The sequence below is a fragment of the Artemia franciscana genome, chromosome 11 (genome assembly GCF_032884065.1).
Source record: "Artemia franciscana chromosome 11, ASM3288406v1, whole genome shotgun sequence".
Taxonomy (NCBI): Eukaryota; Metazoa; Arthropoda; class Branchiopoda; order Anostraca; family Artemiidae; genus Artemia; species Artemia franciscana.
The window spans coordinates 14,658,970-14,682,318 of record NC_088873.1 but is presented as its reverse complement, the minus strand read 5'-3'; the positions used below and the strand labels follow the sequence as shown (position 1 = coordinate 14,682,318).

Sequence of the window (23,349 nt, the reverse complement as noted above, 5' to 3'; positions counted from 1 at the left end):
ATATGCCCTGGTTCTCCCCCCCAGGAAAGGCTCTGGTGAGATAATGCCCTGAAGAAGAAATAACATAAACAATTAAAATGAGAATTAAACCGAAAGAAATAGTTTTCGGCATTACGACTGTACTATTTTATAGATTGTTTAAATAGATATTTTATTGTACGAACTTGAATGTACCAACATCCGAACACAGATTTTCCAGTGTATAAAGGTGCAAAACACAACGGAAGAACAAAGACGGGTTTTTACTCTTATTTTTTTATTTTTCAATATGTATGTACATGTGTTTCTCTTGAGTGACCTCAACGAGTGAATTGCCTTGGTCATCGTGAGTGGCCTCAACGATTTTTTATAATAGTATTAAAGCGTATGTTTCGCCCCAATTGATTACCAAATTGTTTAGGTATTTCTCGTACGAGATTGGCACACATAAGACATCAAAATTAAAATATTCTTCAAGATTGTATGTTTCTTACGATCAGCAAATCATATGAAACGTTTATTTGAGATAAAAAACAAAACAAAAAACAAGCCTAAATTGGGCCAATGGAAAATAAAATCAAATAAAAACACTGATCAGATCTATATTTATCTATGAGATTTAGTGAATAAATAGTGAATATATTTGTCATAAGGATAGTAAAAAGTAATAAATAACTTATAAATTACATAATAAAATGATTTAATCGTAAAGTAGTAAATAACTTGTAAACGACAATTTAATTGTAATAAACAACTGTACCTAAAATAAACTTTTCAGGTTTTACAACTCTCTTCTCTCCCTGTGCAAAAAGCTTCTTATATCAATTTTTGTTTCAGAAAAAAATCCTCAATTGAACGAACTGATGGCAACAATAAAGAGCAACTCCGAGTTAATGGCTTTGTACGAGTCAATCAAGAAAGACACATCAGCCCCAACAGATCAAGCTTTGATGGACTTGAATTGATTTTTAACTAAGAAAATGTGATTTTTTTTGTAGCAAGCTATTTCAGTTCAATTCTAAATAAATAATGCGTTATTTGTAACCGTTTTATTCTACTTTTGTAATTTTTCAAAGAAGTTAAAATGTCGTTCATATTCATTGTGTTGTCAAAATCAGGAAATCATTCACGACACGGAGAAATTATCTCCTTAAAAAAAAAAAAAAAAAAATATCGTTGGCAACTGCTGCACTTGTGAAATATTCAGAAGCCAACATGATCAAATTTACTTTTGGATTTGTTTTTATATTTTAGTGTTGGAAGTCTTGACTGAGAAATTTTTCTTGGTTTTGAAGGCTTAAAAAAAGAATAAATGATATAAAGCGCAACGAAAAAGTAGCGTTGCAATTGCAAACAAAAAAACATTAGCCTCTAAATAAATAAAAAAACAGGCTACAGACCCCCTCCCCAGGAACTTCTCTGATGAAATATTGCCCTGAAGAAGAAATAACATAAACAATTAAAATGAGAATTAAAGCAAAAGAAATAATTTTTGGCATTACCACCGTACTGTTTTATAGATTGTTTAAATTGATATTTTATTGTTGGAACTCGAATGTACCAACATTCGAACTCCAATTCTCCTATGTATAAAGGTGCAAAACAACAATAATTATGGTTGTGTGATTATGGAAATTAGTAGCCGTTGTATTTGGTGACTTGTATATAGATTCGTTACGGGCAAACCAAATACGGCCTATTTTTTTTTTTTGTTTGTTTTTTTCCGAGTCGGAAAGTGTCATTCTTTTGTTGTTTGTTATATTTTATTTTGATCTTGTTTAGTTGTTTTTTGTTTTTGTTTTGTTGTGGAGATGAGGCCATATTACTTTGTTGTAAAACAGTATGAATATGGTTGATGTTGATCTTGGCACCCCGGGCAGCAGCCGTCTTAAAAATTTGGAAGCTTCATTTGTGGATTTTGGTAGTATGTTTACAGGGCAGCTCCACCGGAATTATAAAATTGGGATTTCTGGTCAATATGTTTCTTATAATTCAAAGTACCTATTTAAAGATGGTTTGAGGTCCGGGTATAGTGGTGGTGATTCTTAAGATCTCAGAATTTTCCACCTTAACTGCCAGGGTTTGACTTCATCTGTTAATTTTTTAAGCGAGATATGTGAACTTTCCATTTTTCAGGTTATTGGTCGCACAGAAACATGGTTAAATGAGCATAACTCTGCTCTCTTGGATATTCCAGGGTATACACTTTATTGTAGGAATCGTCAATTTCGACAACATAGAGGAATTGGAGCTTATATACGGAGCGATATCGAGGTTTTGGTAAGAAGTGATGTATTGCTGTATCACGAGATGTTGTTTAAGCCACTTATCCTTCAGCTCAGGCTTAAACCAAAAGATGTTTATGTTGTTGTACTATATGGACCACCATCTGGGTCTATACCGGCCTTTATGGATATTTTGGAGGAACAGTTGGATAAACTATCTACTGGTTCGCACCCATTCTTCATGCTTGGGGACTTTAATATTGACCTTAACCATATGGATTCGAATACTCTATGGACTTCCTACATCTTTGCATGTCATATAGTTTATTTCCCACTATTAATATTTGTACGCGTGTCACCACTTTAACAGCAAAGCTACTTGATAATATTTTTTCTAATTCTAACTTTTCAGATCCTGCAGTTATTGTTAATGATGTTTCTGACCATTTTGGGATTTCGGCAAGTTTTAAAGTTTGTTTCCCGAGACAGCAAGGCCCTGGACTGAAAATGAATATGTTACCTGTGCTCAACCAGAGTAACCTAGAAAAGTTTAAACAAGAGATTTCTAATGTTGATTGGAATAATGTAGCTGAAAATCTAGATGATATAAATATAAGTTTTCAGAGATTTTATGATACATTGATCTCTATTTTGAGTAAAACTTGTATAATGAATTGGACAGGGTCAAGGAAAAAGATACCCAAAAAGCCGTCGTTGTCCCCTAGTCTTCTGCTGTGCATAAATAAGAAAGACCAGCTATATAAGGATTCAATAAGATCCAGTTTGCGCTAGAATTTAAAAAAAATTATAGAAATGCTCTTAATAAACTTTTGAGAAACGCGAAGAAAAAATATTTTGAGGATAAATTTAAAGATGCTTGTGGTAACCCAGCTAAAACATGGAAAATTATTAAAAGTGTTATATCTTCAACAGATCCGGTTCTGCCTTATGAAGTTACTACAAGTGATGGGTTAAAATCGAATGAGCCTGATGTAATATGTAATGCCCTTTCGGAACATTTTGCAATTGTTGGGGCTCGATTTTCTCGTACTACAGTAGCTTCTGATAATGATCCTCCACTTGAGACTTTTATGGGTACTTCTGTCGATGTATCAATGTATCTAAGACCTGTCACTCATGATGAAATTCGTAAGATTATCTTTGAAATGAAAACTTTCTTCGACTGGGAGTGATTTCATTAGCCTTCTTGTTTTAAAAACCGCGTTTCCAAGCATTTCACGTATATTTACGTCCCTTATTAATGCTTGTTTTAAGCAAGGGAAGTTCCAAATTGTCTTAAAATCGCAAGGATAACTCGTGTGTTTAAGGGTGGTAATAAGAATGATTTTGGGAATTATAGACCAATTTCATTATTACCTGTTGTTTCAAGAGTTTTAGAAAAATGTATTAATATTAGAATTAATGGGCATTTGGAACGTCATAAACTTCTACAACCAAATCAGTTTGGTTTCAGGAAGGGTAGAACAACAGAAATGGTGATTTCATTTATTACTACTATAATTAATGATGCTCTTGATAAAAAGCTTAGGGTAGCTGGTATATTTTTGGACTTAATTAAGGCGTTTGACACTGTTGACCGTCAAATATTATTAATAAAGTGTGAATTTTATGGATTAAGGGGTGCTACATTGGGTTTGCTTTGCAGTTGTCTTCATAATAGACAGCAGTATGTCAATTTACAAGGATTTTTGTCTAGTAAAAATGTTGTTAATTGGGGGGTTCCCCAAGAATCCGTACTGGGTCCGACTCTGTTTTTAATTTTCATTAATGATATGCCGCATGTTGTGAAAGCTTTGCCCAGAATTGACGACTTTGTTGACAACGTTCCGAGTAAGACCCAGGTTACTACGCCTTTATTTGCTGATGATACAACCTTGGTGTGTGTTGCCCCTACGGAACAACTGATCATGTCAACGGTAAATGCAGCAATGAGCAAGATATGTACATGGCTTAAAGTAAACCACCTTGACCTGAATATAGATAAGTCAAATTTTGTTATTTTCACTCGATCTTCGAATTTTTACCCTTGGTTTATGGAAATGATTTCGAAGCGGGGAATTATTAAACGAACAAGGTTCACCAAATACCTCGGAATCAATGCTGATGAAACCCTATCATTTAAGGATCATGTGAAGTCAGTTTCGGAAATATTGTCACGTAACTTAGGTATCATGCGCAAATTAAAACATATTTTCCCCCCAAATTTTCTATGATTGTTATACTTTTCCCTGATTCACCCTTACGTTTTGTATTGCTCGTTGATTTGGCTTGGTACTTTCCCTTCGGCAATTCGTCCAATGCGTGCGATCCAGAATAATGCTATCCGAGTTTTTTGTGGTGTTGGGAACCAGGAGTCTTTGAGGTCTGTGTATAGAGATGTAAATATAATGCCTGCAGCTGGATTACGTGATTTTTATACGTTATTTTTATATATAAGTATTACAGTGAGAGTCTTCCTGATTGTGTTACAGGAATATTTTGTGAGAGGTCCGATGTTTACCACCACATTACTCGGACACGAGGTAATACTGAGGTTTCTCGATTAGTTTCAAGTAGGTCTTCTTTTTCACTTATTTACAGAGCTTCAAAACTTTGGAATAAACTGAGCATAGATATCAAGGAAATAGCTAGCTTTGGCCAGTTTAAGTCTGATTTACGTGTGGAGTTGCTCGGTAGGTTTACTTTTGAAACATATTGACTCAAATAAATTTTTCATAGGTTGTTAATTTGTAATATTTATGTATTTTTTTTTTGTTATTTTTTGTTGTCTTGGGGTCACGCAAGTAATTTCAAGCTCAATTTAACTATTTATAATAAGTTGGACCGGTTTTCTTTTTTTATACCAAGACTCAAGCCCAAAATGATCGCGTAATGCTCATCAGATGGTGAGGAAAGCTCTATTAGAACATCGAGACATAGCTTTTATGATATGAGGCTATTGCAGTACTATGAAATTATGCTTGGTAATCAATTGCTTGTTCCAGGAAACTGTTATCCCAACGGCAAGCCCAGATGGTCGACATACCATATGCGAGGAGTTGGTAGCTTCTTTTACTTACTCTTCTTCACGCGTAGAGAAGTAACGTAAGTATAACGTAGATACGATGGGCCTACTCACTCTTTGTGAAAGGGGCATAGCAGCGGTAGAAGTATAAACCCTATTACTCCTTATATATATATATATATATATATATATATATATATATATATATATTTATATATATATATATATATATATATATATATATATATATATATATATATATATATATATATATATATATATATATATATATATCTTCATTCCCGTTCTCTCTCAGTTCACAAATCTTGTTTGCCACCTCTCTTACATTTCTCCCAATTGACACCACTGAGCCCAATACCTAATCAACTGTTAGGTGCTGGTTTTGCCACCATTTTTATGGTAACTTAGCAAATTTTTCCTAACTGTTTATGATATTTAGTAACCAATTGTCCTAAAAAAAATGTCATGCATAAAAACACCTCATTGACTAGGGAGTTGGTTTAGCTACAAAGCCTTCAACTAGTTTAAATTACGTTAATCGGATTCTAAAACAGACTAAAGAATCTTGACGCTACTACTCTTATTGCCAGAAAATATTAACAATAAACCAGAATTTAAACCCGAAAGGTGTTTCAGATTTGACTTTTAAATAGAGTCTCTTCACTCGCCAGCATTACGTAGCCATGTTTTGCATTTGCCTTTAGTGATCATTTGTTGATGATAATGGACAGTGTAGATCTTAAGTCCTATGGAATTGGCACGGTTTTAGATCAGGTTTTTTAAACACCATATTTTTGCCTCTGTTTGTTTTACTTCCCTGGGGGAGTTTATTTGATCAAGTTCACCCTCAAAGCCAGTAGCCTGTTAAATTGATCATGACTATGCATTGAAAAGGACTTACTGATTTTCTGAGTCCGATGGAGGGGTCTCATTCAAGCATTTCGATACCAAGGATTGTACCCTAGTAGGGCTCCATCACCTTTTGTGGGCATAGAAATATCTAAATCTTGTAAAACCTACTGTGGCTGACCTCTGTCCCACTGATAAGGGAATTTATTTCTATATTCTCATCGTAGGTATTTTCATGAAGCACTAAATGCTTACGTCTAATTTCTTAAATTTTCCAGTGTATATAGACCTCAAGAACCCCTTTCCTCTAGTTTTGCTACTTCTTGGAACATGGCAGATATTAACAGCCTTATTTTTAAAGGTCATCAGTACTTAGCACATGTGTCTTTTTACCTTGTATCTAATTAATAGAGAATACTCGTTTTGACATAAGTGAAAGCTGAGGTTCAGACTTACAGTGGATAGAAATTGCCTTTTATAACAAAGGGACCTACCTCTAACACTTCCTTATATCCGCATACCTCTGTCCTATCTTGAAGTTGTGAAATTTAATTTCTCCTTGTCTCTATTACTTATCGACCTATGCCTTTTTACTTACTTTAATTATATGCTCTTTTTCAAAGATATATGCAATTGAAGGTTTGGGATGGATGTAATGGACTGTTTTTCAAACAGCAGATTCTGACCTTTTATAACCGAGGGACCAACACTTCCTCTGAATCGTTTCTTACGACCCCTTGTTACCATTTCGGAGATAACCTGCTTTTAGGTTAGACATAGAGAGTGGTCTGAAAAAGGTCAATCTTTTGTAACCTGTCACCGTTAACCCACAAAAATTGTCCTACTCATCTCAATCTTTCTCTCCTTATAGCCCTATAAAGAGAAAGCAGGATAGGACCACATTTTAAACTCACTATGTATATAAATATGTTTTCAATTACTAAATCCATTCTAAGACAAAATTGGCTATACATGACGTATGACAAAGAAGAAAAAATTTGAATGAATAATACAATTAAATAGCCGAGGAGAACCTGGGTAATTTCAGCCAGTGGACAGACAAGAAGGAAAAATAAGCAGATATTTCGACAAGGACCTCCGCCAATGGCTGACATTGCCATCGTTTTTCTTGGTTACTTAGTTTTACTAATCATTTATTGTTTTTCTTCTTTGTAATGCGTCAGTTATTAAAAAAATAATAAAACTTTTTTGTGCAAGATCTTGTACTTGGATGTAGGCTAAAAGATTTTATTGAACTGGTATATCCTATTTGTTTAGTACAGGGATGCCATTGGAGAAAAGGGCAGGAGAACAATTGTGCCCTGGATTTGGCCTCTTGAGGATTTAAAAAAGACATTTTCTTGGCAATTTCATTGAAAAAAACAAAGAAATGAGGATTTTCAATAAATCACCCCTCCCCTTAAATTTTCATGAATTCTTAGCCCTGGTTCGGAATATGAATTTCTATGTTAAAAAAGATTTCAAAACCAAATTTTAAATGGGAACCGGCGTTTCCCTCCGGACAATCCTCCGTTCAAATCTGCTAGAAAATTCCCCTATGGAAAATTTCCCTTTTTGGAAAATTCCCTCCAGATAGTTACCCTTTCCATTGGAAAATTTCCCCACCCGGAAAATTGACCAGCCAGAAGCAGAGTAAAAAATAGGTACCTCAATATGTCGAGATGACCTAAATGGTAACAAAAAAGGACCAGATATCAAAAACACTTTTAGGACAGGGGCTGTTTGGTATTCAATATTTTTAAACTTGTAAAAAAGGACTAGAGCTCTCAATTTCCGATAGAATGAGCATCCTTCAAGGTTTCTACCCTCATGAGCGGAGGGGTGGGATGTGATGGGGTCGGCCCTCTTCTATTTGGAATAAATTTTGCTATTTTTGGGATTTAATGCTACTCTTTACTTTCATAATAACAGCTTAGATCAGAAATACTCCCAGAAATCAAGAGGGATTAAGTGTCAATTTCTACCTCCACGCCCCTGTCCCTTCCTTAGAACTAATTCTGAGTTTACCTGAAGGCTCAACAAGTGTTAGGCTGTTTTAGCATTAAAATACACCCTTTGAGGCATCTGCCCCCCTCCCTAACAGCAAAATAATCAGAGGACCCTACTGTAGTGGTTTAAAGCTCTCATTTATAAATGTTTTGTTCATCTTTTACAAAAGAAAGATCATGAGTGTATGATGATTTTCAGAGACATCAAAAAGAACCAGATGTCAAAAAATGTTTCAGGATAGGAGGCTGGTTGGTTTTCTAGTCGCCTTCGATTAAAAAAAAAAGAGTATAACTCCCAATTTGCAATCAAATCAGTATCCTCCGAAGTTTTTACGACGATAAGGGGGAGGCTGGGGATGAGGAAGGGGTAGTCACCCTCCTATATGGAATAAATTTTGATCACTTTGGGGTTTTAATGCTACTCTTTTCTTTCATAATAAAAGCGTTGAATAGAAATGCTCCCGGAAATCAAGACGGATTGTATATCAATTTCCATCTCTACCCCTCACCCTTTCCATGGAGTTAATTCTGATCATTTTTCAATCTTACAAACGGCACTAGAAATTTTATTTCAAACTGAATGAGCCCCCTCTAAAGTTTATATGACCACCCTTCTCATAAAAATCTTATATCCTAACAATTGGCTAATTGCATAGCTCAGAGACCTTGCCCGGGGGGATGGAAGGAGGTTTATCATATCCGGAGGCATGATTATCTGACCTTTGACTATTTTGAACACAATGACTATAACAAAATTGTGATCAGTTGTATATGGGGGAAAAACAGTGTGTGTGATGGTCTGTTACCCTCCAGTCTCTTTTGACCCTTGAAAGGGCACTAGAGCTTTTAAATTAGAATTTAACGAGCCCCCTGCCAAGTTTATACACTTAACCCTTCCATATGAAGTACCTATGGCAATCTATATTAAATAAATAATAATCCATTGAACTCTTATGGCTCTTCACCACAGGCAACGCTATAGCTTTGCCTCTAACTTAAATTATAAAAAAAACTAGTTTTTTTAACTGAAAGTAAGGAGCGACATTAAAACCTAAAACGAACAGAAATTACTCCGTATATGAAATGGATTGTCCCCTCCGCAATCCCTCGCTCTTTACGCTAAAGCTTTTAATTGTTTTAAAAAGCAGAATTGTGGCAAAGAGTCAAACTTCTTCTTCTGGCAAAAAATACAAAATTCCACATTTTTGTAGATAGGAGCTTGAAACTTCTACAGTAGGGTTCTCTGATACGCTGAATCTGATGGTGTCATTTTCGCTAAGATCCTACGACTTTTAGGGGGTGTTTCCCCCTATTTTCCTAAATAAGGCAAATATTCTCAGGCTCGTAACTTTTGATGGGTAAGACTAAACTTGATGAAACTTATATATTTAAAATCAGCATTAAAATGCGATTCTTTTGATGTAGCTAATGATATCAAAATTCAATTTTTTAGAGTTTTGGTTACTATTGAGCCGGGTCGCTCCTTACTACAGTTCGTTACCACGAACTGTTTGACAGGTGAGTAGAACTTTCAATTTCCCTCTAATGAGCATCCAAAATCAACCAGGGGGACTTCCCGGGTGAATTTTCTACATGGGGGAATCTGATGAATCCTCAGTAAAAATCTTGTGATTTTCAAGAGTTTTTTTTTTAATATTTAATTTTTTTTTTGTAGAGTTGCCAGTTTTGTTGTTTTTACCTGATCCTCTCTCCCTACTGTTTTAAATTAGTTTTATGCTATGGTCTACCAAGTATTTAACATGCTTAAAACTTGATTCGTATTGAATCGTACTTTTAAGTAAAAAGGAACACTATGCTCTTTTTATTCTCAGGCATTGTAGTCTGTCAAAAACTTGGGCAATACTAAACACCTCAACAAGAGCAAGCTTTACCAGGTCAGTGGACAGTGGACATTCATTTTGGGAGAGGTGGACGTTTTCTTTAACAGTAAAATTCATGTCATTTCTTCAGTAAATGGGTGCTTTCATGGGGTGCAAACTTTCACACTTGATTTCCGAAAAGGCTTATCTGCCATATTTTATGAACAGCTGACAATATTATGTTGAAACTTTCAAGGAATGTTGAGAGGAAGACTCAACTAAATCCAAAGACTTAACGTGCATCTACAATGTCCAAAGGATGTATATGTCGTATTTCGGGAACGGCTAAAGATGTGAAGGTGAAACTTTCGAGGCTGCTGTGAGGATATATTGAACTAACTCAAAAGAGACTATATGCACCCAGGTTGCCAAAAGGGGATATCTGCAATATTTCTGAAGTGGTTAACATAAAACTTTGTTTGAAAATTAAGGAAGAAGTTTAACTAAATTAAAAGATTGAGTGTGTATCCAGTTTAACCAAAAGGTATATTACCAAATTCCAGTAGCAGCGAAAGGTATTAAATCGGTGTTATCTTAGAATGGCGGAGAAAGAGGAATGAAATTTGCATCTAGGTTGCCAAATTGCATATCCGCAATGTTTCAGGAGCGGCTAAGGTTTTTAAGTTGAAACTTTCAGGGAACGTTGAGGGTATTGCTGAACTAAATCAAAAGCCACCATGTACATCAAGGTTGTCAAATTGGCATATCCAAAATGGCTCAAAAGTAGGATATTGTATTAAGTTGACACTTTCAGGGAATTCTGACAGGTGTTGAACTAAATCCAAACATAATATATTCGGCCTTTTTTGTCAAAATGGGATATATGCAGCATCGCAGGAGTTGCTAAGGGCACTAACTTAAAGCTGTCATAGAATGTTTATCTAGATAAGAAGTCCCCTGTAGGGATCCAAGGTGTCAAAAGGAAATACGAACGATATCTCAGGTACAGAAAAAATATTTTCATGGAATTGTTGGAGCTAGATTAAACTTTAAGCGAAAATTGTAAGGGTGATTTTAAATATAGACTTGGGTAGTGGCAGAAAAGGAGCGTATCAAGATCATATGTTTGGAGGAAAAGCGATTTAATTGATTCTTTGAGCAAGCTGTTCCTATTTTAATGCTGATCTGCTTAAAATATCAGTTCAAGACGAAACATCATTTAAAATATCAGAAACAAGAGAACTACAACCGGTAAGAAATCTGGTGGTATTAATTTTTGACGTTGTATTGTTATTTTTAAACAAAAAAATTTGAACTCCGCTTACTCAATGAGCTCTAGCTAGGTTTGCATAAACGTAACAAGTAGTAAAAACCAATATAGCTCCGTAATATACTTATAATGAAATAATCTACCAAATTGTATATTCCTGGTCATTACGTGTATTTGTCAAATGAGTATATAAAAGCTTGAATTTTAGGATTCCCATAAGAATGCAGTATTCAGAATCGCCAAAGAAATATGCCCATTTAAAAATGAAGCTGTAATATATCTTGATCTTTTAATATATTACTAATATTATTATTATTGTGTATCATCATTATATCTGTATGTATAAAAATAAGTTGTATGTTTGTTTGTTTGTACGCATATGGCGTCATTACAAGTATATAAGGCTTTGTATATGACGTCATTACAAGTATATAAGGGGGTGTTTAAAAGAGAAATTTTAGTATAAATCCTACAATGGTAGAAGAAACAGCCGTGGAAGCTGCTCAAAGAGTTGATTCAAAGAGAAATTTTAGTATAAATCCTACAATGGTAGAAGAAACAGCCGAGGAAGCTGCTCAAAGAGTTGATTCAAAGAGAAATTTAGTATAAATCCTACAATGGCAGAAGAAACAGCCAAGGAAGCTTCTCAAAGAGTTAATGCCAAAAGGCTTGCGGCTAATTGAGAAAGTAAGAAAAGAAAGCGTGTCGAGGAATCACAAGAACAACATGAAAACAGGCTCGCGGCTCAAAGAGATAATGCAAAAAGAAAGCGTGCCGAGGAATCAGGTACAGCCCAGTCGATGATTATAGCTTGAGTAGATGTGTTGCGCCTCAGGAAAAGTTAAACTTCCTCAACTGGCTGCACCACCAGAGCCATTGAAGACTTTGCATGCTGAAACTACGCCAGAATCTAAGCGTTTTTATTAAACATCAGAAAATATAACTCATGTTTCCAAATGCGTCTTTGGTGCCCAAATCGAAAATCAAGATCAATACACTGGGACACAGGGAATATAAATGACGACCGGGACACTCAAAGAGAAATTACAGACCGGGACACAAATGACGAACGGGACACCGGGACACAGGGAATATAAATGACGACCGGGACACAGGAACACAACTACAACGGGGACGCCGGGGTGGGCACAGGGGGATACATAAATGACGACGGGGACACAGGGAATATTCGATTAGCAATCACCATCAACAAAGCTCAAGGGCAATCATTAGAAAAATGTTGTTTAGATCTGAATACGGATTGTTTTTCCCATGGACAATTATATGTTGCATGTTCAAGAGTCGGTAAACCTGACATTCTACTTATATGCACAGACAATGTGGGACAGCGGAGAATGTTGTACATTCGCAACTTTTACGTAGTTAAAAACATATATTCATCTATCTATATTCACAGGGACACAACTACAATGGCGCGTAACTAATATGGCGCGTAACGACTTACGCGCGGGGAGGGGGAGGGGTTGGCTTGGGGGTGTGATACATTATAATGTGTACAATGTATCATCATACGTATATAATGATATGTGTTTAAAGATGTGTATAATAATGATAAGAATTTTTATTATCATTGTGTATTTATCAAATGAAAATATAAAGTCTTAAATTTTAGGATTCTCCTAAGAATGCACTGTTCAAAATTGCCAAAGAAAGTGGACTTCTTGCAGAAAGTCGAGAATTTGCAAAGCATTTAGATTCTTTGGATAAGCTTGGACACCTACGACAGCTATTTGAGATTCCTTTGATCAAGGACCTGCCCTGTAGTAAGATTTTATTTATTCAGTATTATTGTTTTTGAACGATTGAAGATAGAGGATTGTTCAGACATTGTTTTTAATCAGAAATTGGCTTTTTGTTTGTTTTATTGTTATTTTAAAATCGTTAAAGACAAGTGATGTTTTAACTAGGAAACAGGTAGGCTACAATTGGATCCAGTCACCATCTGACTAATCTAAATTTTTGCAAAGCTGATAAAAATTTTAATCCTACAAAACACATCTTCATTTGTGTCCCGGTGTCCCAGTCTGTAATTTCTCTTTGAGTGTCCCGGTTGTCATTTATATTCCCTGTGTCCCGGTGTCCCGGTCGTCATTTGTGTCCCGGTGTCCCGTCTGCAATTTCTCTCATTATTCTAATGATTGCCCTTGAGCTTTGTTGATGGTGATTGCTAATCGAACATTCCCTGTGTCCCGGTCGTCATTCATATATCCCCTCTGTGCCCCTTGACGTCCCCGTTGTAGTTTTGTCCCTGTGTCCCGGTCGTCATTTATATTCCCTGTGTCCCAGTCGTTATTTGTGTCCCGGTGTCCCAGTCTGTAATTTTTCTTTGAGTGTCCCGGTTGTCATTTATATTCTCTGTGTCCCGTTGTTAAAATTTGACATGATCAAAGTTTATTCCCTTTTCCTCTTTGCTACAAAGAATTTTACGCTTATGTTAAGGACATTCTTGGATGGGCGTATCTATGTGCATATGCTACAAGATGCTTAAATTGCATTAGTGAAATATATTGAAGATTCGTCCTCGAACAAGTAATCTAAAATGACACAGACTTTCTATTGTAAATAAAAGTTTTATTAATAGAAAAACGTCATAAAATCATAAAATCACAGAAAGGGTAGTTAAAACTCAACAAACGGAAAAAAGTTTATACCGTGAAAAACGTAAAAAAACGTGGATATGAAAAAACATACCTTTAAAGCATAAAATATAAGGAAAAAGAACCATGAAATCACAAAAAAAGCAGTTAACACTCTACAAATCGAAAAACAAAACACGAATAACGTGAGATAGGATAAAATATAAGCACAAACAAGTGTGAATTAAAGAAAGACGGTTGTCCTAGCAACCAACTCCAAAAAGAGGGCTTGTTATCAGAGGTAAGTTTAAACCATATTCAGGGTTATTTCTTAGAGGTCTTAATAAAAATGCCTTTGAGCCAAGACTATGCATATTCACGCCACCTTGGCAATATGTGGTTGAACCACCCCCTAGCGAGTAATTCCAGCGGTATCCCCTGAAAACAATTCCACTGGGAGAATAGAAACCATTTCCAATGGGATTCTAGCTAGCAATTCCAGTAGGGTTCCCTAACATCCAATTACGACCTGGGCCCCCTAGTAACCAATTCCAGAGGAGGGGGAGCTGATATTAGAGATAAGTTCAAACTATATTTAGAGTTATTACTGAGAGGTTTTAATGTAAATGCTACGTTTCTTTGAACCATGGCTATGCATATTCACGCCACCGTGACAATATATGGCTGTCCCACCCCCTAACCAGCAATTCCAGCGGGACCCCCTAGCATCAATTCCACGGGGGACCTAGAATCCAATTCCAATAGGACCTTAGCGAGCAATTTCAGTGGGACCCCTAACATCCAATCCCAACGAGGCCCTCAAGTAACCATTCCTAGAGGAGAGGTTTATTATTAGAGATAAATTTAAGCCATATTAAGAGTTATTTCTGAGAGGTCTTAATCAAAATATCATTTCTTCGACTTGATGTTAAATTTCAGTCCCCCCCCTCATTACTGAATTTTTTTTATGATCTCCCACCTCAACTTTAAGCTGTAGAACATGTTAGTCCAAGCAATCCACGTTATAGTGTCCATTATTCCGTGTTTTTGCAAGCCACTCCTCAATGTTATATCCTTCAGGGCATTTCATGCTACTTTGCCACGCTATTGCTGACGCTCTGACACCCCTCATCACTCCTAAGACATTTCCCAGATATTTTCTTATTAAAAATCATGCATTAAATTCATTGGCTCATGTTTTTTGCAAGACAACCCTCCGTGATACTCTATTTCATTTTATGTTACCGTGCCACAACATGACTGGCCCTTTGGAACCCTCTGAACCTCCATCCTTACTCCTAAGACATCTTTTTCAAATTTTTTTTTAATAAAGTAATAATCAATTCCGCTTCCCCACTTCTAACCCCCGGCTACAACGGTTCCACCTCCGATTCTGCTGGTTTCTACTCCGGCTCAAATGATTCCAAATCTGTCTCCGTTTGCGTCAGTCCGGTTCCCCCACTTCTGTCCCCAATTCTGCAATTCCGATTCCACCAATCCTGCTCCAAGTTCCGCCAATTCCATGATTCCTCATGCAGTTGCCTTCATGGTAATCTATAGCTGGTCATTGACAATAACTAGTTTATTATATATTTTCGATCAATATCATTTACGTTGGAAGGATAAACTCCACATGGAACTTGCTACGTCCCGATTTTTTTTCCGTGGAGTTTCCTGTGTGCTGATTTGTTTGTTCTTGAAACTTGTTGCTTATAAATTTTTCTCTTTGTGAAACTAGTACATTGATTTTCACCTCGTGAAACTAATTTTGTTCATGGAAGTTTTTGCGTGCTGATCCTCTTGAAATTGATGACATTGATGGAACTTGTTGCATGCTGATTTTTCTCATCGTGAGACTTGTACATTTATTTTTCTCCTCTTGACACTGATTTTTTTCGTGGAACTTGTTGCTGTCAGACTCTTTGCTCTTGGAACTTTTGGCATGCTGATCTTTATTCATGAAACTTCTTGCATGTTGATTTCTCTCGTCGTGAAACTTACGTTGATTTTTCTCCTCGTGAAACTCATTTTGTTCATGAAACCTATTGCATGCTGATTTTTCTTCGTGGAACTTATTGCTTGCTGATTTTAGTTTGTGAATCTTGTTGCGTGTTGATTTTTCTCTTCATAAGACTTTTAGATTGGTTTTTCTCCTCGTGACACTCATTTTGTTCATGGAACTTGTTGCATGCTGATTTTTGTTTGTAGAACTTGTTGTATTTGATTTTTCTCTTCGATAAGCTTTTACTTCGATTTTTCCTCTTGAAACTGATTTGTTCCTCGAACATGTTGTTTGCTGATTTTTGTTGACGGAACGTATTCGTACTGATTTTTGTACGTGAAACCTGTTGCATGCTGATTTTTCTCTTCGTGAAACTTGTACAAAGATTTTTCTCCTTCTGAAACTGATTTTGTTCATGGAACTTGTTTCCGTGCTGGTTTTTGTTCGTGGAACTTGTTAAATACTGATTGTTGTTCGTGAAGCCTGTTATACGTTGATTTTTCTCTTCGTGAAACTTGTACTTTGATTTTTTCCTCGTGAAACTGATTTGTCCCTTGAACTTGTTGTTGGCTGATTTATTGTTGACGCAACTTATTGCTTACTTTTTTTTGTTTGTAAAACATGTTGCATGTGGATTTTTGTCTTCACGAAACTTGTACAATGATTTATCTCCTTGTGAAACTGATTTTGTTCGCGGAACTTGTTACGTACTGATTATTGTTCGTGAAGCCTATTATATGTTGATTTTTCTTCTCGTGAAACTGATTTGTTCCTTGAACTTGTTGTTTGCTTATTTTTGTTGATGGAACGCATTGCGTACTGATTTTTCTCTGTGAAACTTGTTGTATATTGATTTTTCTCTTCGTGAAACTTGTACAGTGATTTTTCCTCTTGTGAAACTGATTTTGTTCATGAAACGGGTTGTGTGCTGATTTTTTTATAAGTGGAACTAATCACATGCTGAATTTTCGTTCGTAAATTTTGTTGCATGTTGATTTTTCTCTTCTTGAATCTTGTACATTGATTATTTTCCTCGTGAAACTGATTTTGTTCAAGGAACTTGTTGCGTGTTGGTTTTTGCTTGTTGAACTTGTTGCATACTGGTTCTTGTTCGGTAAAATTGCTGCATATGGATTTTTCTCTTCTTAAAACTTGTACATCGATTTTTTTCCTCCTGAAATTCATTTTGTTTGTAGGACTTGGTGCATGCTGATTTTGGTTCGTGGAGCTTGTTATATGCTGATTTTTGTTTTTGAAACCTGTTGCCTGTTTATTTTTCTCTTCGTGAAATTTATAAATTTATTTTTTTCCTCGTGAAACTGATTTAGTTCATAGAACTTGTTCCGTGCTGTTTTTTGTTCGTGAAGCTTGTTGTATGTTGATTTTTCTTTTCGTAAAACTTGTACGTTCATTTTTTCCTCATGAATTTTTTTCATGGAGCTTGTTGCGTGCTGGTTTTTGTTCAAGGAGCTTGTTGCTCGCAGATTTTTCTCTTTCTAAAATGTACATTTATTGTTCTCCTCGTGAAACTGATTTTTTTCGTTTAATCTGTTCCATTTTGATTTTTTTCTTCGTAAAACTTTGATATTGATTTTTCTCCTCATGAAACTCATTTTGTTTATGAAACCTGTTGCATATTGATTTTTCTCTTTGTGACACTTATAGAATGATTTTTTCCTTGTAAAATTGATTCTGTTCATAGAAGTTTTTGCGTGTTGATTCTTGTTCGTGGAACTTGTTATGTACAGTTTATTGGCCGTAGAACCTGTTGTAGGTTGGTTTTTCTCTTCATGAAACTTGTACATTGATTTTTTCCTCTCGAAACTGATTTTGTTCATGGAACTTGTTGTTTCCTAGTTTGTATTGACGGAAATATTGTATACTGATTTTTGTTCGTGAAACTTGTTGCATGTTCATTTTTCTCTTCGTGAAACTTCTACAGTGGTTTTTCTCCTTGTGAACGTGATTTGTTCATTGAACTGATTGAGTGCTGATTTTTTTCTTGTTCGTGGAACTTACTGCGTGCAGATTTTTTTTCATGCTTTGTTGCATGCTGATTTTTTTCTTCTTGAAACGTTTACTTAGATTTTTGCCTCGTGAAACTGATTTTGTTCATGAAACTTTTTCGTGATTTTATTTGCTTGTGTAACTTGTTGGATATGATTTTGGTCTGGGAAACCTGTTACATGTGGATCTTTCTCTTCATGAAACTTGCACATTGATGTTTTTTCCTCGTGAAACTGATCTTGTTCATGGAACTTGTTTTGTGCCGTTTTTGGTTTGTGAAACTTGTTTCGTACTGATTTTTTTCGGGGAACATGTTGTAGGTTGATTTTTTTTTTCTTCGTTAAACTTCTACGTGGATTTTTCTCTTGAAACTGATTTTGTTCATTGAACTTGTTGTTTGCTGATTTTTGTGGAACTTATCGCGTGCTGATTTTTGCTTGTGAAACTTGTTGCAGGTTGATTTTTTTATTCGTGAAGCTTTTACAATGATGTTTCTCGATATTGGACTGATTTTGATCATGGAACTGGTTGCCTACTGATTTTTTTGTTCGTGAATTCTGTTGTATCTTGATTTTTCTCTTCATGAAACTTGCACATTGATTTTTTCCCTCGAGAAACTGATTTTGCTCATGGACTTAGTTGTTCACTGATTTTTGCTTGTTGAACTTGTTGCGTACTAGTTTTTGGTCGGAAAACTTGTTGCATATGGATTTTTCTCTTCGTGAAACTAGTACGTTTATTTATTTTCTCGAGAAACTGATTTTGTTCATTGAACTTGTTGCGTGCTAATTTTTGTTCAGGAAACTTGTTGCATGTTGATTTTTCTCCTCGTCAAATTTGTACATTCCTTTTTCCTCATAAATTTGTTTCATGGAGCTTGTTGCGCGCTTATTTTTGTTCGCGAAACTTCTTCTTTGCTGATTTTTCTCTTTCTGAAACTTGGATATTTATTTTTCTCTTTGTGAAACTGATTTTGTTCATGGAACTTGTTGCGTGCTAATTTTTGTTCAGGAAACTTGTTGCATGTTGATTTTTCTCCTCGTGAAACTTTTACATTCATTTTTTCCTCATAAATTTGTTTTATGGAGCTTGTTGCGCGCTTATTTTTGTTCGCGAAACTTCTTGTTTGCTGATTTTTCTCTTTCTGAAACTTGGATATTTATTTTTCTCTTTGTGAAACTGATTTTGTTCATGAAACTTCTTGTATTTTATTTTTATTCTTGGGAGTAGTTGCGAGCTGATTTTAGTTTTTGAAACTTGTTGCATGTTGATTTTTCTCTTTTTGAAACTTTTACATTGGTCTTCCTCCTCGTGAAACTCGTTTTGTTCATGGAACTTGTTTCTTGCTCAATTTAGTTCATGGAGCTTGTTGCATGCTGATTTTCATTCGTGAAACCTGTTCAATGTTGATTTTTCTCTACGTGACACTTGTGCGTCAATTTTTTTCGTAAAACTGATTTTTTATGGAAGTTGCTGTTCGTGGAATTTATTACGCACTGATTATTGCTCATGAAACCAGTTGTATGTTGATTTTTCTCTTCACGAAACTTGCTTATTGATTTTTCCACGTTACATTTATTTTGTTAACGCAACCCGTTGCAAGCTAAATTTTCTCGTGGAGCCTGTTGAGTGCTTATTTTTGCTCTTAAGAGTTGTTGCAGGTTGATTTTTCTCTTCGTGAAACTTGTACATTGATTTTTCTCCTCCTGAAACTGATTTTGTTCATGAAGCTTGCTGCATGCTTATTTTTGTTCACGGAATTTGTGGCATGTTGATTTTTGTCTTCGTGAAACTTGCACATTGATTTTTCTCCTCGTGAAACTGATTTTGTCCATGGAACTTATGCATTCTCATTTTTATTTTTGGGAGTTGTTGCGTGCTGATTTTCGTTCTTGAAACTTCTTGCTTGCTGATTTTTCTCTTCGTGGAACTAGTACATTGATTTTTCGCCTTGTGAATCTGATTTTGTTCGTGGAACATTTTGTGTGCTAATTTTTGTTAATGGAACTTGTTGCGTGCTGATTTTCGTTCGTGAAACTTGTTGCATGTTGATTTTTCTCTTCGTGAAACTCTCTTCGTGAAGTTTATACATTTTATTTTCTCCTCGTCAAATTTATTTTGTTCAAGGATCATGTTGCCTGCAGATTTTTGTTCTTGGAACTTGTTGCCTATTGATATTTCTTCGTAAAACTTGTTGCATGTTGGTTTTTCTCTTAGTGAAACTTACACATTGATTTTGCTCCTCGTGAAACTGATTTTTTCCATGGAACTTGTGGCATTCTGATTTTTATTCTTGGGAGTTTTCGGGTGCTGGTTTTTGTTCTTGAAACTTCTTTCTTGTTGATTTTTCTCTTCGTGAAATAGTACATTGATTTTTCGCCTTGTGAAACCGATTTTGTTCATGGAACTTGTTGCGTACTAATTTTTGTTCATGAAACTTGTTAAATGTTAATTTTTCTCTTCATGAAACGTTTAAATTATTTTTCTCCTCGTCAAACTGATTTTGTTCAAGGATCATGTTACTTGCTGATTTTTTCCTTATATTTATTGCCCATTGATAGTTTTTCGTGAAACTTGTTGCATATTGATTTTTCTCTTCGTTAAACGTATATATTCATTTTTATCCTCATAAAACTATTTTTGTTCTTGAAACTTGTTGCACGTTGATTTTTCTACTCGTGAAAAATCAACATCAACAAGTTTCCCGAACAAAATTAGCACGCGACCTGTTCTACGAACAAAAATCAGCACGCTACTAGTTCTATGAACGAAATCAGTTTCACGAAGAGAAAAAAATTTGCTAGTGCCACGAAGAAAAAAATCAACATGCATCAAATTTCACGAACAAAAAACAGCACGCAACAAGTTCCACGAACAAAGTCCGCAGTTAACAAGTTCTATGAACAAAATCAGTTTCACAAACACAAAAAAAATCAGCATGCTGTCAGTTCCATGAAAAAAATCAGTTTCACAAGGAGATTAATCAATGTAAAAGTTTTACGAAGACAAAAATCAACTTGCAGCAAGTTTCATGAACGAAAATCAGTACGCAACAAGTTCAATGAACAAAATCAGTTTCACGAGGAGAAAAACCAATGTAAAAGTTTCACAAAGAGAAAAGTCAGGGTGCAACCGGTTTCACTAACAAAAATAAGCACCCCATAAGTTCGAATAAAAAACAAAGGTCCTTTTTTGCAGTTTATAAATTTATTTTTGAGGGGAAAAGGTTGAAAATGCTCTAGGTGTAATGTTGCAGACCAGAGGGTACCACTAGTCTGGCACATTATACCACGCTTTCGACAATAACGACGATTCATCAGAAGAAACGTTATTTTGACTTTTCCTTTAAGTTTTAATGAGCGATTCTAATGTAAAAGGGTATTTTCTTCGAAAATGCCTGAAAAATGTCTTTTGTGTAATAATGCACACGAGAGGGCGCCATGTGCCATCCATTGAGCTTCACAGGTCAGGAATTGCCTTGGACTAATACTTCCAAAAATTAATCTTATATGGCACAAAATAGCAACGCTCCTCCGTGATGGCCTGTCAAGACATGGTTGGCTTAAAGCTTCCTGTTTTAATGCTTTAAACAATGAAAAATTGATTTTTCTGATATTTTGATCGAATATGGGAAAAATTGATCTTTCATGGCACAAAATGACAGTAAATGCCCCCTCCGTGGTGTTTTGTCAAGATTAGTTGGCTTATTACCTTCTCTTTTGAACCTTTACACTATTAAAATTGATTTCTGTGATATTTTTACCCCGTTTGGGTTAAAATTAATCTTTTATGGCAGAAACTGACATTAAACGTCCCTTCAAATTTCCTGGGGAAGGGGACTGAAATCTAAAACCCACCAAAGTAGATTAAGTAAATTCCTTCCATAAAAAAGCTTTAAGTTAAGGTGGGAGGTGTTAAAAGATTTTATTCCGGCGGAGGGGAACTGAAATCTAAAACCCAATAAGCTATCGTAAATAAATAACCTCCATAAAATAGCTTTAAGTTAAAACGGGAGGGTTTAAAAAAAATTTCTGGGGAGAGGGACTTAAATATAACACCCAATAAGCTATCGTGAATAAATAACTTCCATAAAAGAGGCTAAATTTAAGGTTGTAGGTGTTAAATGATTTTTTTTAGCGGAGGAGGACTGAAATCTAAAACCCAGTAGGGTATCGTCAATAAATGAATTCCATAAAAGAGCTTAAAGTTAAGTTGGGGGGTGTTAAAGAAATCTTTCAAGGATAAGGGGACTGAAATCTAACATCCGATAAGATATCGTAAATAAATAACTTCCAAATAAGAGCTTAAAGTTAAGGTGAGAGGTGTTAAATGAATTTTCAACAGTGGGGAGGGGGTTGAAACCTAACATTCAGTTAAAGAAATGAGACATTTTCATTAAGACTCCACAGAAATAACTCTTAGTAAGGTTTAAATATATCTCTGATAACTGCCCACCCTCTGGAATTGCTTGATAGGGTGAACTAACCACATCTTCTCACGGTGGCGTGAATATACATAGCCTTAGCTCAAAGAAACATAGCATTTCCATTAAAACCTCTCAGAAATAACTTTTAATTTGATTTAAATTTATCTCTAGTACAACGCTCAGTCAAAGAAACGAGGTATTTTCATTAAGAGCTCTCGAAAATATCTTAATGTGGCTTATATTTATCTCTAACGAGATTATGTGAAAGTTGAAGAGAAAATATTTTTCGATTGAGTATTTGTCAAAAGGAAGTGCATGTCTTGGCTCAAAGAAACGAAACATTTTCATTAAAAAAAACCCCCAAAATATGTTAATGCTGCTTAAATTTACTTCTAAGGAGATTATGAAATTTGAAGAGAAGATATGATATAAATGTGCGCTTGTCAACCGGGGCTGCATAGTCTTGGCTCAAAGAAACGCGGCATTTTCATTGAAATGCTCCCTCTGGAATGACTCACTAGGGGGTGGGTCAGCCACTTATTGTCACGGTGGCATGAATATATATATATATATATATATATATATATATATATATATATATATATATATATATATATATATATATATATATATATATATATATATATATATATATATGGTCTTGGATCAAGAAACAAGGATCAAGGTATGTCCATTAAAACCTCTTAAAAATGGCTCTTAATATGGCTTAAATTTACCTCTTATATCAAACCTTTGTTTATTTTAGTTGTTCTTGTGGTGGTTAAAAATTCTTTTTCTTCCAAGGACACGCGTCTTAATGTTTTTGAAGAAAAGTAGATTCAGGATCTTCACCGTAAGTCGGCGATGGTTTGTACTTGTTATAGCGACCACAATTTATTCTTGATCTGTAATGAAACCGGTTTTCTGTGTCCAATCGGAGATAAGCAGCTCAGCCTCAGCAAGATAAATAGTTTTTATGTAGGTATATTTTAATTAAATTGAATAAAAAATCAGTTTTTCTTTTACTGCAAATAAGGAGCGACATTTAAACTTAAAACGAACAGAAATTATTCCGTATGTTAAAGGAGTTGTTCCTCCTCGACGGCTCACTCTTTACGC

General features: G+C 35.3%; 2 protein-coding genes across 2 annotated transcripts in view; both read left to right on the top strand.

Moving 5' to 3' along the window:
- Positions 1-1,023, top strand: part of LOC136032863 (cullin-associated NEDD8-dissociated protein 1-like) — a 153,752-nt gene extending 152,729 nt beyond the window's left edge. Inside the window, exon 24 of the mRNA XM_065713276.1 lies at positions 817-1,023. Coding sequence (XP_065569348.1) covers positions 817-944 — 128 coding nt within the window. The 3' untranslated portion in view covers positions 945-1,023. The remainder of the gene's footprint in view (positions 1-816) is intronic.
- Positions 1,024-5,908: 4,885 nt separating this feature from the next.
- Positions 5,909-23,349, top strand: part of LOC136032861 (kynureninase-like) — a 65,770-nt gene continuing 48,329 nt past the window's right edge. The window contains exons 1-2 of the mRNA XM_065713275.1: positions 5,909-6,024; positions 12,832-12,982. Coding sequence (XP_065569347.1) covers positions 5,968-6,024; positions 12,832-12,982 — 208 coding nt within the window. The 5' untranslated portion in view covers positions 5,909-5,967. The remainder of the gene's footprint in view (positions 6,025-12,831; positions 12,983-23,349) is intronic.